At 49.0% G+C, this 17,647-nt stretch overlaps 1 protein-coding gene across 1 annotated transcript in view; it reads right to left on the bottom strand.

Annotated features, from left to right (window-relative positions):
• DNM2 (dynamin 2) overlaps positions 1-17,647 on the bottom strand; it is a 63,299-nt gene that overhangs the window by 44,918 nt on the left and 734 nt on the right. Inside the window, 3 exon segments of the mRNA XM_058861912.1 lie at positions 430-633; positions 2,922-3,071; positions 5,315-5,388. Of these exon segments, the coding sequence (XP_058717895.1) occupies positions 430-633; positions 2,922-3,071; positions 5,315-5,388 (428 nt within the window).

Raw genomic sequence — 17,647 nt, forward strand, 5'->3', positions numbered from 1 at the left:
TGGATCCACCTCCTTAACAAATCACCAATTAATGAACAAATCCCCAATTAATTAACAAATCACCAATTAATTACCCATCCCCAATTAATTAACCACTCCCTAATTAACTAATTACCCTGTGGATCCACCTCCTTAACCGTGGATCCACCTCCTTAACAAATCGCCAATTAATGAACAAATCCCCAATTAATGAACAAATCACCAATTAATTAACAAATCCCCAATTAATTACCCATCCCCCCTAATTAACCACTCCCTAATTAACTAATTACCCTGTGGATCCACCTCCTTAACTGTGGATCCACCTCCTTAACAAATCACCAATTAATTAACAAATCACCAATTAATTAACAACCCCCCCAATTAACCAATCCCCAATTAATTACCAAATCCCCCCATTAATTAACCACTCCCTAATTAACTAATTACCCTGTGGATCCACCTCCTTGGCCATTTTGAGGGCGTCGGAGTTGGCGAGGTCGGTGTTGGCCGGGGTGACGGCGAGGATGAGGCTGCTCTCGCGGGCGATGAATTCCCGGATCATCTCCCGGATCTGGGATTCGATATCCGGGGGCTGATCCCCCACCGGGACCTTGGTGATCCCCGGGAGATCGATCAGCGTCAGGTTCAGCACTGGGAACGACAGGGATGAAGATGAGGATGAGGATGGAAGGATGGGAATTTTCATCCCCGTGGAATTCCCGGATTTTTCTGGGATTCGATATCCGGGGGCTGATCCCCCACTGGGACCTTGGTGATCCCCGGGAGATCGATCAGCGTCAGGTTCAGCACTGGCAAACAGGGATGAAGATGAGGATAAGGGCAGGGATGAAGATGAGGATGAGGATGAAGATAAAGGGATGGGAATTCTCATTCCTCACGGAATTCCCGGATTTTTCCCGGATCTGGGATTCGATATCCGGGCGTTGATCCCCCACCGGGACCTTGGTGATCCCCGGGAGATCGATCAGCGTCAGGTTCAGCACTGGGAACGACAGGGAGGAAGATGAGGATGAGGATGGAGGGATGGGAATTCTCATTCCTCATGGAATTCCCGGATTTTTTCCGGATTTGATGTCCGGGTGTTGATCCCCAACCGGGACCTTGGTGATCCCCGGGAGATCGATCAGCGTCAGGTTCAGCACTGGCAAACAGGGATGAGGATGAGGATAAAGGCAGGGATGAAGATGAGGATGAGGATGAAGATAAAAGGATGGGAATTCTCGTTCCTCGTGGAATTCCCGGATCTGGGATTCAATATCCGGGGGCTGATCCCCCACCGGGACCTTGGTGATCCCCGGGAGATCGATCAGCGTCAGGTTCAGCACTGGCAAACAGGGATGAGGATGAGGATAAAGGCAGGGATGAGGATGAGGATGAGGATGAAGATAAAAGGATGGGAATTCTCCTTCCTCATGGAATTCCCGGATTTTTCCGGGATCTGGGATTCGATATCCGGGGGCTGATCCCCGACCGGGACCTTGGTGATCCCCGGGAGATCGATCAGCGTCAGGTTCAGCACTGGCAAACAGGGATGAGGATGAGGATGAGGATGGAGGGATGGGAATTCTCATTTCTCATGGAATTCCCGGATTTTTCCCGGATCTGGGATTCGATATCCGGGGGCTGATCCCCCACCGGGACCTTGGTGATCCCCGGGAGATCGATCAGCGTCAGGTTCAGCACTGGGAACAACAGGGATGAAGATGAGGATGAGGATGAGGATGGAGGGATGGGAATTCTCATTCCTTGTGGAATTCCCGGATGAGGATGAGGATAAAGGGATGGGAATTCTCGTTCTTCGTGGAATTCGTGGATTTTTCCCGTTTTTTTTCCGGATTTTTCCCAGTTTTTTCCTGGTTTTTCCCAGATTTTTCCCAGTTTTTCCCAGATTTTTTCCACTTTTTCCCCGTTTTTCCCGTATTTTCCCGTTTTTCCCGTATTTTCCCGTTTTTCCCGTTATTTTCCCTGTTTTTCCCATTATTTCCCTGTTTTTCCCGTTATTTCCCTGTTTTTCCCATATTTTTCCCATTATTTTCCCGTTATTTTTCCCGCATTTTCCCCGTTATTTTTCCCGTACTTTTCTGGGATTTTTCCCATACTTTTCCCATTATTTCCCCGTTATTTTCCCCGTTATTTTTCCCATATTTTCCCCATACTTTTCCCATATTTTTCCAGGATTTTCCCTGTACTTTTCCGTGATTTTTCCCGTTATTTTCCCCGTTATTTTTCCCATTTTCCCATATTTTCCCCATACTTTTCCCATATTTTTCCAGGATTTTCCCTGTACTTTTCCGTGATTTTTCCCGTTACTTTCCCCGTTATTTTTCCCGTATTTTCCCTGTTATTTTCCCCGTTATTTTTCCCATTTTTCCCATATTTTTCCCATACTTTTCCCGTTATTTTTCCCGTACTTTTCCGGGATTTTTCCCATATTTTTCCCGTTATTTTTCCCGTTATTTTCCCATTATTTTTCCCATATTTTCCCCGTACTTTTCCCATATTTTTCCCATTATTTTCCCATTATTTTTCCCATTATTTTTCCCGTTATTTTCCCCGTTATTTTTCCCGTATTTTCCCCATTATTTTTCCCATTTTTCCCATATTTTCCCCGTACTTTTCCCATATTTTTCCCGTATTTTTCCCGTTATTTTCCCGTTATTTTTCCCGTTATTTTTTTCCGTTATTTTTCCCGTTTTTCCTGTTATTTTCCCCGCATTTCTCCCGTATTTTCCCCGTTATTTTTCCCATTATTTTTCCCGTTATTTTCCCATATTTTCCCCGTACTTTTCCCATATTTTTCCCGTATTTTTCCGGGATTTTTCCCGTTATTTTTCCCATATTTTTCCGGGATTTTCCCCATACTTTTCCGGGATTTTTCCCGTTATTTTCCCGTTATTTTCCCGGGATTTCCCCCTCACCATGTGGGGAATACACCCGCAGGTTGATGGGGATGGGGGAAATTCCTTTGTTGGTTCCGGTGACGCGCTCGGTCTCGGCCTCGATCTCCTGCCGAACCTCCTCGAAATCCGTGAATTTCCTGGACTTGCAGTGCAGGAATTCCGCGTATTCTGGGGAAAAATGGGAAAAAAATGGGAAAAGTGGGAAAAAAAACGGGAAAAGTGGGAAAAAAACGGGAAAAAAAAAACGGGAAAAGTGGGGAAAAAAACGGGGAAAAAATGGGAAAATGTGGGAAAAAAACGGGAAAAGTGGAGAAAAAAAGGAAAAAAAAAACGGGAAAAGTGGGGAAAAAAACGGGGGAAAAAATGGGAAAAGGTGGGAAAAAAAACGGGAAAATTGGGGAAAAAACAGGAAAAGTGGGGAAAAAAAAGGAAAAAAAACGGGAAAAGTGGGGAAAAAAGGAAAAAAAACCGGAAAAGTGGGGAAAAAAGGAAAAAAAATGGGAAAAGTGGGAAAAAAAGGGAAAAAAATGGGAAAAGGTGGGAAAAAAAACGGGAAAAGTGAGGAGAAAAAAGGAAAAAAATGGGAAAAGTGGGGAAAATGGAAAAAAACCCGAGAAAAGTGGGAAAAAAAACGGGAAAAGTGGGGATAAAAAAAGAAAAAAAAAAACGGGAAAAGTGGGGAAAAAAGGAAAAGTGGGAAAAAAAAGGGAAAAGTGGGGAAAAAAGGAAAAGTGGGGAAAAAAATGGGAAAAGTGGCAATAAAAACGAGAAAAGTGGGGAAAAAAACAGGAAAAGTGGGGAAAAAAAAGGAAAAAAAATGGGAAAAGTGGGAAAAAAAATGGGAAAAGTGGGGAAAAAAACGAGAAAAGTGGGAATAAAAACGGGAAAAGTGGGAAAAAAAGGGAAAAGGGGGGAAAAAAAGGAAAAGTGGGGAAAAAAAATGGGAAAAGTGGGAAAAATAAAGGAAAAGTGGGAAAAAAGGGGGAAAACCAGGGGGATTCCCCGGAATTCTCCGGAAAATCACTCTGGGAGGGTTGAATCTCCTTCCAAAGAAACCTCTGGAATTATCCTGGAATTATCCTGGAATATCGGGATTGGTGGGGGTTGACCAAGGAAAATGATCCGTCTCCGTGCCCTGCTCAGAATTCCTTGGAATTCCTTGGATTTCCTTGGTTTTCCTCAGCATTCCTTGGAATTCCTTGGAATTCCCTGGAATTCCTTGGATTTCTTCATAATTCCTTGGAATTCCTTGGATTTCCTTGGATTCCCTGGAATTCCTTGGTTTTCCTTGGCATTCCTTGGAATTCCTCAGCATTCCTTGGATTTCCTGGATTTCCTCAGAATTCCTTGAATTTCCTTGGATTTCCTTGGAAATCCTTGGATTTCTTCAGAATTCCTCGGAATTCCTTGGATTTCCTCGGATTTCCTTGGAATTCCTTGGATTTCCTTGGTTTTCCCCAGAATTCCTTGGAATTCCTTGGATTTCCTCACTTTTCCTTGGAATTCCTTGGTTTTCCTTTGATTTCCTTGGAATTCCTCAGCATTCCTTGGATTTCCTTGGATTTCCTCAGAATTCCTTGGATTTCCTTGGATTTCCTTGGAAATCCTTGGATTTCTTCAGAATTCCTTGGAATTCCTTGGATTTCCTCGGATTTCCTTGGATTTCCTTGGATTTCCTGGAATTCCTTGGTTTTCCTCGGCATTCCTTGGAATTCCTTGGCATTCCTTGGAATTCCTTGGATTTCTTCATAATTCTTTGGAATTCCTTGGATTTCCTTGGAATTCTTTGGATTTCCCTGGAATTCCTTGGATTTCTTCAGAATTCCTTGGAATTCCTTGGATTTCCTTGGATTTCCTCACTTTTCCTTGGAATTCCTTGGTTTTCCTTGGCATTCCTTGGAATTCCTTGGCATTCCTTGGAATTCCTTGGATTTCCTTGGAATTCTTTGGTTTTCCTTGGAATTCCTTGGAATCCCTCAGCATTCCTTGGATTTCCTTGGATTTCCTTGGAAATCCTTGGATTTCTTCAGAATTCCTTGGAATCCCTTGGATTTCCTCGGATTTCCTTGGAATTCCTTGGATTTCCTTGGTTTTCCTCAGAATTCCTTGGAATTCCTTGGATTTCCTCACTTTTCCTTGGAATTCCTTGGTTTTCCTTGGCATTCCTTGGAATTCCTTGGATTTCCTTGAAATTCCTTGGAATTCCTTTGTTTTCCTTGGATTTTCCTGGATTTCCTTGGAATTCCTTGAATTTCCTTGGCATTCCTTGGAATTCCTAGGATTTCCTCGGCATTCCTTGGAATTCCTCGGCATTCCCAGAGTTCTCCCCCTCATTTTCCCCCCCTGAGCTCCGGGAAATCCGGGAATTGCGGGATTTTCCCGTTCCCATTCCCGTTTTTCCGGCTCCGTACCCGTCTTGGAGAAGATGAGCTGCAGGATCAGCGGGCGGCGCGTGACGATCCCGGAGCCGCGGGGGAGGAAATCCCTGGAAAAGACGGAAAAGATGGAAAAAAACGGATCAAGGAATGAATGAATCCCATGGAAAAGGGAGTGGAGAGCAGCGGGAAAAGCTTGGGATCAATCCCTGGAAACAGAAAATTCCTGGAAAATCAGGGAATTCCCAGGGAATCCAGAACCTGGGAGGATTTTTCCTGGAAAAATGAGAACTGGGAAAGGTTTGGGAAAGGTTTGGGAAAGGTTTGGGATCAATCCCTGGGATCAGAAAATTCCTGGGAAATGGGAAATCAGGGAATTCCCATGGAATCCAGAACCTGGGGAGGATTTTTCCTGGAAAAATGACAAATTTGGGATCCCTGCAGCTTTTCCTGAGCCTGGATCAGCGGGAATGAGGCTGGGAAAGGTTTGGGATCAATCCCTGGGATCAGAACATTCCTGGGAAATCAGGGAATTCCCAGGGAATCCAGAACCTGGGAGGATTTTTCCTGGAAAAATGAGAACTGGGAAAAGTTTGGGATCAATCCCTGGGATCAGAATATTCCTGGGAAATGGGAAAAGATGGAAAATCAGGGAATTCCCAGGGAATCCAGATCCTGGGGAGGATTTTTCCTGGAAAAATGACAAATTTGGGATCCCTGCAGCTTTTCCTGAGCCTGGATCAGCGGGAATGAGGCCGGGAAAGGTTTGGGATCAATCCCTGGGAACAGAAAATTCCTGGAAAATCAGGGAATTCCCAGAGAATTCGGACCTGGGAGGATTTTTCCTGGAAAAATGAGCACTGGGAAAAGTTTGGGATCAATCCCAGAGATCAGAAAATTCCTGGAAAATCAGGGAATTCCCAGGGAATCCAGAACCTGGGAGGATTTTCCCTGGAAAAATGAGCACTAGGAAAGGTTTGGGATCAATCCCTGGGAACAGAAAATTCCTGGAAAATGGGAAATCAGGGAATTCCCACAAGTTCCAGAACCTGGGGAGGATTTTTCCTGGAAAAATGACAAATTTGGGATCCCTGCAGCTTTTCCTGAGCCTGGATCAGTGGGAATGAGGCTGGGAAAGGTTTGGGATCAATCCCTGGGAACAGAAAATTCCTGGAAATCTGGGAATTCCCAGAGAATCCAGATCCTGGGAGGATTTTTCCTGGAAAAATGACAAATTTGGGATCCCTGCAGCTTTTCCCGAGCTGGGAATCTCCGGTTGGGAATCGGGAATTCCGTGGGAGCGGCCGCGGATGCCGGAACCGCCCCGGACGTCACCGGGAGCCCCGGAATTCCTGGAATTCCCGGCAGATCCTCATCCTCGCTGACGTCATTCCAAGGAAAACAATTCCTGCCCGACCGGGAGGACGAGTCCGGCGGGAAGAGCCCGGCCCCGGGAGGGAAAAGCTGGAATCAACTCAGGGAGGGAGGAATTCCCGGATCCCACGGGAATTCCCAGGAATATTCCAGGGAATTGGGGTTCAGTGGGATCGGCTGTTCCCTGATCCCAGTGGGAATTCCCAGGAGATTCCTGGAAATTGGGGTTCAGTGGGATCGGCTCTTCCCTGATCCCAGCCCCAATCCCAGGAATATTCCCATAAATTGGGGTTCACTGGGATCGGCTGTTCCCTGATCCCAGCCCTGATCCCAGTGGGAATTCCCAGGGATATTCCAGGGAATTGGGGTTCAGTGGGATCGGCTGTTCCCTGATCCCAGTGGGAATGTTGATCCCAGGGATATTCCCATAAATTGGGATCCAGTGGGATCGGCTGTTCCCTGATCCTGGAGAGATTCCCATAAACTGGGGTCCAGTGGGATTGGCTGTTCCCTGATCCCAGTGGGAATTCCCAGGAATATTCCCATAAATTGGGGTTCACTGGGATCGGCTGTTCCCTGATCCCAGCCCTGATCCCAGTGGGAATTCCCAGGAATATTCCCATAAATTTGGGTTCAGTGGGATCGGCTGTTCCCTGATCCCAGTGGAATGTTGATTCCAGGAATATTCCCATAAATTGGGGTCCAGTGGGATCGGCTGTTCCCTGATCCCAGCGAGATTCCCATAAATTGGGGTCCAGTGGGATCAGCTCTTCCCTGATCCCAGGAATATTCCCATAAATTTGGATCCAGTGCGATCGGCTGTTCCCTGATCCCAGCCCTGATCCCAGTGGGAATGTTGATCCCAGGAATATTCCCATAAATTTAGATCCAGTGGGATCGGCTGTTCCCTGATCCTGGAGAGATTCCCATAAATTGGGGTTCAGTGGGATCGGCTGTTCCCTGATCCCAGTGGGAATTCCCAGGAATATTCCGGGGAATTTGGGTTCAGTGGGATCAGCTGTTCCCTGATCCCAGCCCTGATCCCAGTGGGAATTCTCAGGAATATTCCCATAAATTTGGGATCAATGGGATCAGCTCTTCCCTGATCCCAGCCCCAATCCCAGGAATATTCCCATAAATTTAGATCCAGTGGGATCGGCTGTTCCCTGATCCCAGGAATATTCCCATAAATTTAGACCCAGTGGGATCAGCTCTTCCCTGATCCCAGGAATATTCCCATAAATTTGGATCCAGCAGGATCAGCTGTTCCCTGATCCCATGGGAATATCAATCCCAGGAATATTCCAGGGAATTGGGGTTCAGTGGGATGGGCTGTTCCCTGATCCCAGGGATATTCCCATAAATTGGGATCCAGTGGGATCAGCTCTTCCCTGATCCCAGCCCTGATCCCAGTGGGAATTCCCAGGAATATTCCAGGGAATTGGGGTTGAGTGGGATCGGCTGTTCCCTGATCCCAGTGGGAATTCCCAGGAGATTCCTGGGAATTGGGGTTCAGTGGGATCGGCTGTTCCCTGATCCTGGAGAGATTCCCATAAATTGGGATCCAGTGGGATCAGCTCTTCCCTGATCCCACAGGAATTCCCAGGAGATTCCAGGGAATTTGGGGTTCAGTGGGATCGGCTGTTCCCTGATCCCAGCCCCAATCCCAGGAATATTCCCATAAATTGGGGTTCAGTGGGATCGGCTGTTCCCTGATCCCAAAGGAATTCCCAGGAATATTCCAGGGAATTGAGGTTCAGTGGGATCGGCTGTTCCCTGATCCCAGCCCTGATCCCACGGGAATTCCCAGGAGATTCCAGGGAATTTGGGTTCAGTGGGATTGGCTGTTCCCTGATCCCAGTGGGAATTCCCAGGAATATTCCAGGGAATTTGGGTTCAGTGGGATCGGCTGTTCCCTGATTCCACAGGAATGTTGATTCCAGGAATATTCCCATAAATTGGGGTCCAGTGGGATGGGCTGTTCCCTGATCCCAGCCCTGATCCCAGTGGGAATTCCCAGGAGATTCCTGGGAATTGGGGTTCAGTGGGATGGGCTGTTCCCTGATCCCAGGAATATTCCCGTAAATTTGGATCCAATGGGATGGGCTGTTCCCTGATCCCAGTCCTGATCCCAGGGATATTCCCATAAATTGGGATCCAGTGGGATCAGCTGTTCCCTGATCCCAGGAATATTCCCATAAATTTGGATCCAGTGGGATCAGCTCTTCCCTCCTCCCCCCCCCAGGAGCTCCCCCAGCCCCCTGGGAATTCCCATTCCAGGAATTTTTTGGGCACACGGAGCAGGATCCGCCCAGCTCCGGCCGGATCCCGCCGTGACGTCACTGTGACGTCACCGAGGCCGGATCCGGCCGCCTCCCACCTGGGCCAGGTGTGACCCAGGGGACAAAGGGTGGAAAAATCGGGAATTCCCCATCCCAGGGGAAATTCCCGGATTTCCTGCCTCCAGCCTGTCCCTGTGGAATTCCCTCTGCAGCTCCATCCGTCCCTGCCGAGCTCTTCCCGGGGATTCTCACCCCAAATCCAGGGAAAGGAAAATTCCAGATCTTTGGGATGAGCTTGGTGGGCTCCCATCCTGCTGTGTTCCCAAATAATTCCCAAATTCCTGTTCTGTTCCTGAATTCCTGCTGTTCCTGAATTCCCAAATTCCTGTTCCTGAATTCCTGCTCTTCCCAAATTCCCAAATTCCTGTTCCTGAATTCCCAAATTCCCAAATTCCTGTTCCTGAATTCCCAAATTCCCAAATTCCCAAATTCCTGTTCCTGAATTCCTGCTCTTCCCAAATTCCCAAATTCCCAAATTCCTGTTCCTGACTGAATTCCTGCTGTTCCTGAATTCCCAAATTCCTGTTCCTGAATTCCTGCTGTGTTCCCAAATTCCCAAATTCCTGTTCCTGAATTCCTGCTGTTCCCAAATTCCCAAATTCCCGTCCTGTTCCTGAATTCCTGCTCTTCCCAAATTCCCAAATTCCTGTTCCTGACTGAATTCCTGCTCCTCTGGCCTTGGTTCCCATCAAGGGAAATTCCATGGATTCACCCCTGGACATCTCCAGCCTCACCCCTGGCCAATCCCTCCTCACATTCCCATGGGATTCACATTCCCACCCCAAATCCCATCCCAAATCCCACCAAATCCCACCCCAAATTCCCATGGAATTCACCTTCCCACCCCAAATCCCATCCCAAATCCCTCCTCACATTCCCATGGAATTCACATTCCCATCCCAAATCCCATCCCAAATCCCTCCTCACACTCCCATGGAATTCACATTCCCATCCCAAATCCCACCCCAAATTCCCATGGAATTCTGCTCCCCATCCCAAATCCCATCCCAAATCCCTCCCCAAATTCCCATGGAATTCATCTCCCCATCCCAAATCCCACCCCAAATCCCACCCCAAATCCCACTGCTCCCAAATCCCTCCTCACATTCCCATGGAATTCACCTTCCCACCCCAAATCCCATCCCAAATCCCACCCCAAATTCCCATGGAATTCACATTCCCACCCCAAATCCTGTCCCAAATCCCAAATCCCATCCCAAATTCCCATGGAATTCACCTTCCCATCCCAAATCCCATCCCAAATCCCACTGCTCCCAAATCCCTCCTCACATTCCCATGGGATTCTGCTCTCCCTCCCATCCCAAATCCCATCAAATTCCATGGATTCACCCCTGGACATCTCCAGCCTGACCCACCCCAAATCCCTCCTCACATTCCCATGGAATTCACCTTCCCATCCCAAATCCCTCCTCACATTCCCATGGAATTCTGCTCCCAATCCCAAATCCCTCCTCACATTCCCATGGGATTCTGCTCTCCTCCCCATCCCAAATCCCACCCCAAATTCCCATGGAATTCACCTCCCCATCCCAAATCCCTCCTCACATTCCCATGGAATTCTGCTCTCCTTCCCATCCCAAATCCCATCCCAAATTCCCATGGAATTCACATTCCCATCCCAAATCCCATCCCAAATCCCACCCCAAATTCCCATGGAATTCACCTCCACACCCCAAATCCCACCCCAAATCCCTCCTCACATTCCCATGGAATTCACGTTCCCACCCCAAATCCCATCCCAAATCCCTCCTCACATTCCCATGGAATTCACGTTCCCACCCCAAATCCCATCCCAAATCCCACCCCAAATTCCATGGATTCACCCCTGGACACCTCCAGCCTGACCCACAGCCAATCCCTCCTCACATTCCCATGGAATTCTGCTCCCCATCCCAAATCCCACCCCAAATTCCCATGGAATTCTGCTCTCCATCCCACCCCAAATCCCACCCCAAATTCCACTGCTCCCAAATCCCTCCTCACATTCCCATGGAATTCTGCTCTCCTTCCCACCCCAAATCCCACCCCAAATTCCCATGGAATTCACCTTCCCATCCCAAATCCCTCCTCACATTCCCATGGAATTCACCTTCCCATCCCAAATCCCTCCTCACATTCCATAGGAATTCACCTTCCCATCCCAAATCCCATCCCAAATCCCACCCCAAATTCCCATGGAATTCACCTTCCCATCCCAAATCCCACCCCAAATCCCACCCCAAATTCCCATGGAATTCTGCTCCCCACCCCAAATCCCACCCCAAATCCCACTGCTCCCAAATCCCTCCTCACATTCCCATGGAATTCACCTCCCCATCCCAAATCCCTCCCCAAATCCCATTCCAAATCCCACCAAATCCCACCCCAAATCCCCACCCCAAATCCCACCCCAAATTCCCATGGAATTCACCTCCCCACCCCAAATCCCTCCTCACATTCCATAGGAATTCTGCTCCCCATCCCAAATCCCACCCCAAATTCCCATGGAATTCTGCTCTCCTTCCCACCCCAAATTCCCATGGAATTCTGCTCCCCATCCCAAATCCCATCCCAAATTCCCATGGAATTCACGTTCCCACTCCAAATCCCTCCCCAAATCCCACCCCAAATTCCCATGGAATTCACCTCCCAATCCCAAATCCCATCCCAAATCCCACTGCTCCCAAATCCCACCCCAAATTCCCATGGAATTCACCTTCCCATCCCAAATCCCATCCCAAATCCCTCCTCACATTCCCATGGGATTCTGCTCCCCATCCCAAATCCCTCCTCACATTCCCATGGAATTCTGCTCCCCATCCCAAATCCCATCCCAAATTCCCATGGAATTCACGTTCCCACTCCAAATCCCTCCTCACATTCCCATGGAATTCTGCTCTCCTTCCCACCCCAAATCTCACCCCAAATTCCCATGGAATTCACATTCCCATCCCAAATCCCACCCCAAATCCCACCCCAAATTCCCATGGAATTCACATTCCCATCCCAAATCCCTCCTCACATTCCCATGGAATTCACCTCCCCACCCCAAATCCCACCCCAAATTCCCATGGAATTCACATTCCCACCCCAAATCCCACCCCAAATCCCACTGCTCCCAAATCCCTCATCACATTCCCATGGAATTCACATTCCCATCCCAAATCCCATCCCAAATTCCCATGGAATTCATCTCCCCATCCCAAATCCCACCCCAAATTCCCATGGAATTCACCTTCCCATCCCAAATCCCCATCCCAAATCCCCATCCCAAATCCCACCCCAAATTCCCATGGAATTCTGCTCCCAATCCCAAATCCCACCCCAAATCCCACCCCAAATTCCCATGGAATTCACCTCCCCATCCCAAATCCCACCCCAAATTCCCATGGAATTCACATTCCCATCCCAAATTCCATCCCAAATCCCACCCCAAATTCCCATGGAATTCACCTCCCCATCCCAAATCCCACCCCAAATCCCTCCTCACATTCCCATGGAATTCACCTCCCCACCCCAAATCCCACCCCAAATTCCCATGGAATTCACCTCCCCATCCCAAATCCCTCCCCAAATCCCACCCCAAAATCCCATGGAATTCACATTCCCACCCCAAATCCCACCCCAAATTCCCATGGAATTCACCTCTCCCTCCCATCCCAAATCCCATCCCAAATCCCACCCCAAATTCCCATGGAATTCTGCTCTCCTTCCCATCCCAAATCCCTCCTCACATTCCCATGGAATTCACCTCCCAATCCCAAATCCCACCCCAAATTCCCATGGAATTCACCTTCCCATCCCAAATCCCTCCTCACATTCCCATGGAATTCACCTTCCCACCCCAAATCCCACCCCAAATCCCACCAAATCCCATCCCAAATCCCATCCCAAATCCCATCCCAAATTCCCATGGAATTCACCTTCCCACCCCAAATCCCACCCCAAATTCCCATGGAATTCACATTCCCATCCCAAATCCCACCCCAAATCCCACTGCTCCCAAATCCCTCCCCAAATTCCCATGGAATTCACATTCCCACCCCAAATCCCTCCTCACATCCCCATGGAATTCACATTCCCACCCCAAATTCCCATGGAATTCACATTCCCACCCCAAATCCCATCCCTTAACCCCCCTCCAGGACCCCTCCTCATTCCAAGGGTCGCTCCCGAGGCCGGATGAGAATTCCCAAACCCTTGGAATGAATTCCTGGATTTTCCCTCGGGAACACAAAGCTCCTCATTGAGCTCAGGATCCGTCGGGATCGTCCCCAACCCCCGGAGGGAAAACAACGGATCCATTGTGGGAAAAGCTCGGGAATTGTTGGAAAAGCCACAAAGAATTCCCAGCTCGGGGTTTTTCCCGGAAAATTCGGGAATTTTGGAGCTCCAGGACCCCTCCCCACCAATCCCAACCCCCCCTGAGGGTCGATCAGTGGGGCCAGGATTTTTCCCCCATGGAAAAAATTCCAGCATAATTACATTAATTAATAAATTTAGGGAATTCCAAACTCAATTCCTGATTTTTCCAAGGGATTCCCAGTATTTAAAGCCCCTCAGGATCCTCTTCCCGTTGTTTTGAGGGGAAAAATTCCATAAAAATGGGGAAAAATTCCATAAAAATGGGATTGGGATATCCCAGCGTGGATCCAGAGCTTCCTGAGAGCTCAGAAAATTCAGGATAAAGCTCAAAATTCCAGCCTAATTTCATTAATTAATAAATTTAGGGAATTCCAAACTCAATTCCTGATTTTTCCAAGGGGCTAAAAACCCCTCAGGATCCTCTTCCCGTTGTTTTGAGGATAAAAATTCCATAAAAATGGGGAAAAATTCCATAAAAATGGGATTGGGATATCCCAGCGTGGATCCAGAGCTTCCTGAGAGCTCAGAAAATTCAGGATAAAGCTGAAAATTCCAGCCTAATTTCATTAATTAATGGATTTAGGGAATTCCAAACTCAATTCCTGATTTTTCCAAGGGGCTAAAAACCCCTCAGGATCCTCTTCCCGTTGTTTGGAGGGAAAAAATTCCATAAAAATGGGATTGGGATATCCCAGCGTGGATCCAGAGCTTCCTGAGAGCCTGGAAAATCCGGGATAAAGCTGAAAATTCCAGCCTAATTACGTTAATTAATAAATTTAGGGAATTCCAAACTCAATTCCTGATTTTTCCAAAGGATTCCCAGCATTTAAAGCCCCTCAGGATCCTCTTCCCGTTGTTTGGAGGGAAAAAATTCCATAAAAATGGGGAAAAATTCCATAAAAATGGGGAAAAATTCCATAAAAATGGGATTGGGATATCCCAGCGTGGATCCAGAGCTTCCTGAGAGCCTGGAAAATTCAGGATAAAGCGGAAAATTCCGGAAAATCGACTCCACCCCGGGCACTTTTCCATCCCTTTGGATCGTTGGGACAATCGGAACAACCCCGAGGCTCATCCCAGATTTTGATCCAAAGGATTGGAAAATTCCAGGCTGAGCATCCCAAAAAAAAAAAAATCTGGGAATTCTCAGATTTTAATATTCCCCAGGATGGGATTTGAGGAGGGATGGAATTTTCTGGATCCCAAAAAAATGGGGATAATTAAGCAGGGATAATTTTTTCCAGTAGTAAATTATTAATTAAGTAAAATATTAATTAAAGGCTGACAAAATTCCCAGGAATTCAAGATGAGGAAAAATCCCAAATTTTCCACCCTGACCCTTCCTCTTCCTCCTGGAAAATCCCAAATCCGAGCTGGGAATGCTGAGGTGGGAAAAGAGGGGAAAATCCCAATGGAAAAAGAGGAAAAAAGCGGAAAAGCCGGAGAGGGGATGGGATGGGTTTGGGATTTTGGGGTTTTTTGGGATTTTTTTGGGTTTTTTGGGAATTTTGGGGATTTTTTGGGATATTTTTGGGGTTTTGGGGGGGGGGGTTGGGGATTTTTGGGGATTTTTTGGGAATTTTGGAGATTTTTTGGGATTTTTTTGGGTTTTTTTCGGGGGGGGTTTGGGGATTTTGGGGGATTTTTTGGGATTTTTTTGGGGTTTTTGGGAATTTTGGGGGTTTTTTGGGATTTTTTGGGGGTTTTTTTGGGGGGGTTTTGGGGATTTTGGGGGATTTTTTTGGGTTTTTTGGGAATTTTGAAGATTTTTTGAGATTTTTTCTGGGGTTTTTTGGGGGTCTTTTGGGGATTTTTGGGGAATTTTTTGGGTTTTTTGGGGATTTTTTGGAATTTTTTTGGGTTTTTGGGGTTCTTCTGGGGGGGTTTTGGTATTTTTTGGGTTTTTTTGGGGGGGTTGTGGGGTTTTTTTGGGGGTTTTTGGGGTGGGTTTTTGGGGGGGGGTTTGGGTTTTTTTGGGTGTTTTTCAGGGGGGTTTTTGAGGTTTTGGGGTTTTTTTGGGTGGGTTTTTGGGATTTTTTTGAGGTTTTTGGGTTTTTTTGGGGGGGTTTGGGGTGGGCTTTTGGGTTTTTTTGCGTTTTTTTTGGGTGGGTTTTTTTTTAGGTTTTTTGGTGGGTTTTGGGTGGGTTTTGGGGTTTTTTTAGGTTTTTTGGGGTGTGTTTTTGGGGTTTTTTTGGTGGGTTTTGGATTTTTTTAAGGTTTTTTTGGTTTTTGGGGTTATTTTCAGTGGGGTTTTTTTGGTTTTTTGGGGTTTTTTGGGTGGGTTTTGGGGGTTTTTGGGTGGGTTTTGGATTTTTTTAAGGTTTTTTTGGTTTTTGGGGTTATTTTGAGTGGGGTTTTTTTGGTTTTTGGGTTTTTTTGGGGTTTTGGGGTTATTTTGAGTGGGGTTTTTTTGTTTTTTTGGGTTTTTTTAGGTTTTTTTAGGTTTTTGGGGTGGGTTTTTGGGTTTTTTGGTGGGTTTTTGGGTTTTTTTAGGTTTTTGGGGTTATTTTGAGTGGTGTTTTTTTTGTTTTTGGGGTTTTTTTGGGGTTTTTGGGGTTACTTTGAGTGGTGTTTTTTTTGTTTTGGGGGGTTTTTTTTGGTTTTGGGGTTATTTTGAGTGGGGTTTTTTTGGTTTTTGGGTTTTTTTAGGTTTTTTTAGGTTTTTGGGGTGTGTTTTTCAGTGTTTTTGGGGTGACTCCTCATCTCCGAGCCGTTATCGGGGCAGCCCCGCTCGGTCCCGGGCCGGTCCCGGCGCTATCGCGGGGCCCAGGCGCAGGGGGAGGAAGCCGAGGGTGGGGATGAAGGCTCCCGGTGCCGCCCGGTGCTCCCGAGGGGACCCGGTGGGGCCGGGGGGAGACCGGGAACCACCGGAGCACGGAGTGACCGCCCGGAACCGGGACCGAACCGGAACCGGAACCGGAACGGGAACCGGGATCTGAACCGGGAACCACCGGAGCACGGAGTGACCGCCCGGAACCGGGACCGAACCGGACCCGGAACCGGAACCGGGATCTGAACCGGGAACCACCGGAGCACGGAGTGACCGCCCGGAACCGGGAACCGAACACGGAACCGGGACCGGGATCTGAACCGGGAACCACCGGAGCACGGAGTGACCGCCCGGAACCGGGACCCGAACCCGGAACCGGAACCGGGAACCACCGGAGCACAGAGTGACCGCCCGGAACCGGGACCCGAACCCGGAACCGGGATCTGAACCGGGAACCACCGGAGCACGGAGTGACCGCCCGGACCGGGACCCGAACCCGGAACCGGAACCGGGATCTGAACCGGGATCTGAACCGGGAACCACCGGAGCACGGAGTGACCGCCCGGACCGGGAACCGAACACGGAACCGAACCGGAACCGGGATCTGAACCGGGACCTGAACCGGGATCTGAACCGGGAACCACCGGAGCACGGAGTGACCGCCCGGACCGGGAACCGAACACGGAACCGGAACCGGGAACCACCGGAGCACGGAGTGACCGCCCGGAACCGGGACCCGAACACGGAACCGGAACCGGGATCTGAACCGGGAACCACCGGAGCACGGAGTGACCGCCCGGACCGGGACCCGAACCCGGAACCGAACCCGGAACCGGGATCTGAACCGGGATCTGAACCGGGAACCACCGGAGCACGGAGTGACCGCCCGGAACCGGGACCCGAACACGGAACCGGGAACCGAACACGGAACCGGGAACCGAACACGGAACCAGACCCTGAACCGGAACCGAGACCCGAACCCGGACAGGGACCCGAACCCGGAACCGGGACTCGAACGCGGAACCGGGACTCGAACACGGAACTGGGACCCGAACACGGAACTGGGATCTGAACCGGGAACCGGGACCCGAACACAGAACGGGATCTGAACCGGGAACCGGGACCCGAACACAGAACGGGATCTGAACCCGGAACGGGACTCGAACACGGAACCGGGACCGGAACCCGGAACGGGATCTGAACCGGGAACCGGGACCCGAACACGGAACTGGACCCGAACACGGACCGGGACCCGTTCCCGCTGAGTTCCCCGGTCCCACTCCCGTTCCCGTGAAGTTCCACACTCCCGGTCCCGCTCCCGTTGAGTTCCCCGTTCCCGGTCCCTTTCCCGTTCCGTTCCCCGCTCCCGTTGAGCTCTCCGCTCCCGTTCCGTTCCCGCTCCCGCTCCCGTTCCGTTCCCGGTCCCGTTCCCGTTGAGTTCCCGTTCCCATTCCCCGTTCCGTTCCCGTTCCCGGTCCCGTTCCCCCTGGCCCCGTTCCCGTTCCGTTCCCGGTCCCG

The sequence above is a fragment of the Poecile atricapillus genome, chromosome 39 (genome assembly GCF_030490865.1).
Source record: "Poecile atricapillus isolate bPoeAtr1 chromosome 39, bPoeAtr1.hap1, whole genome shotgun sequence".
NCBI lineage: Eukaryota > Metazoa > Chordata > Aves > Passeriformes > Paridae > Poecile > Poecile atricapillus.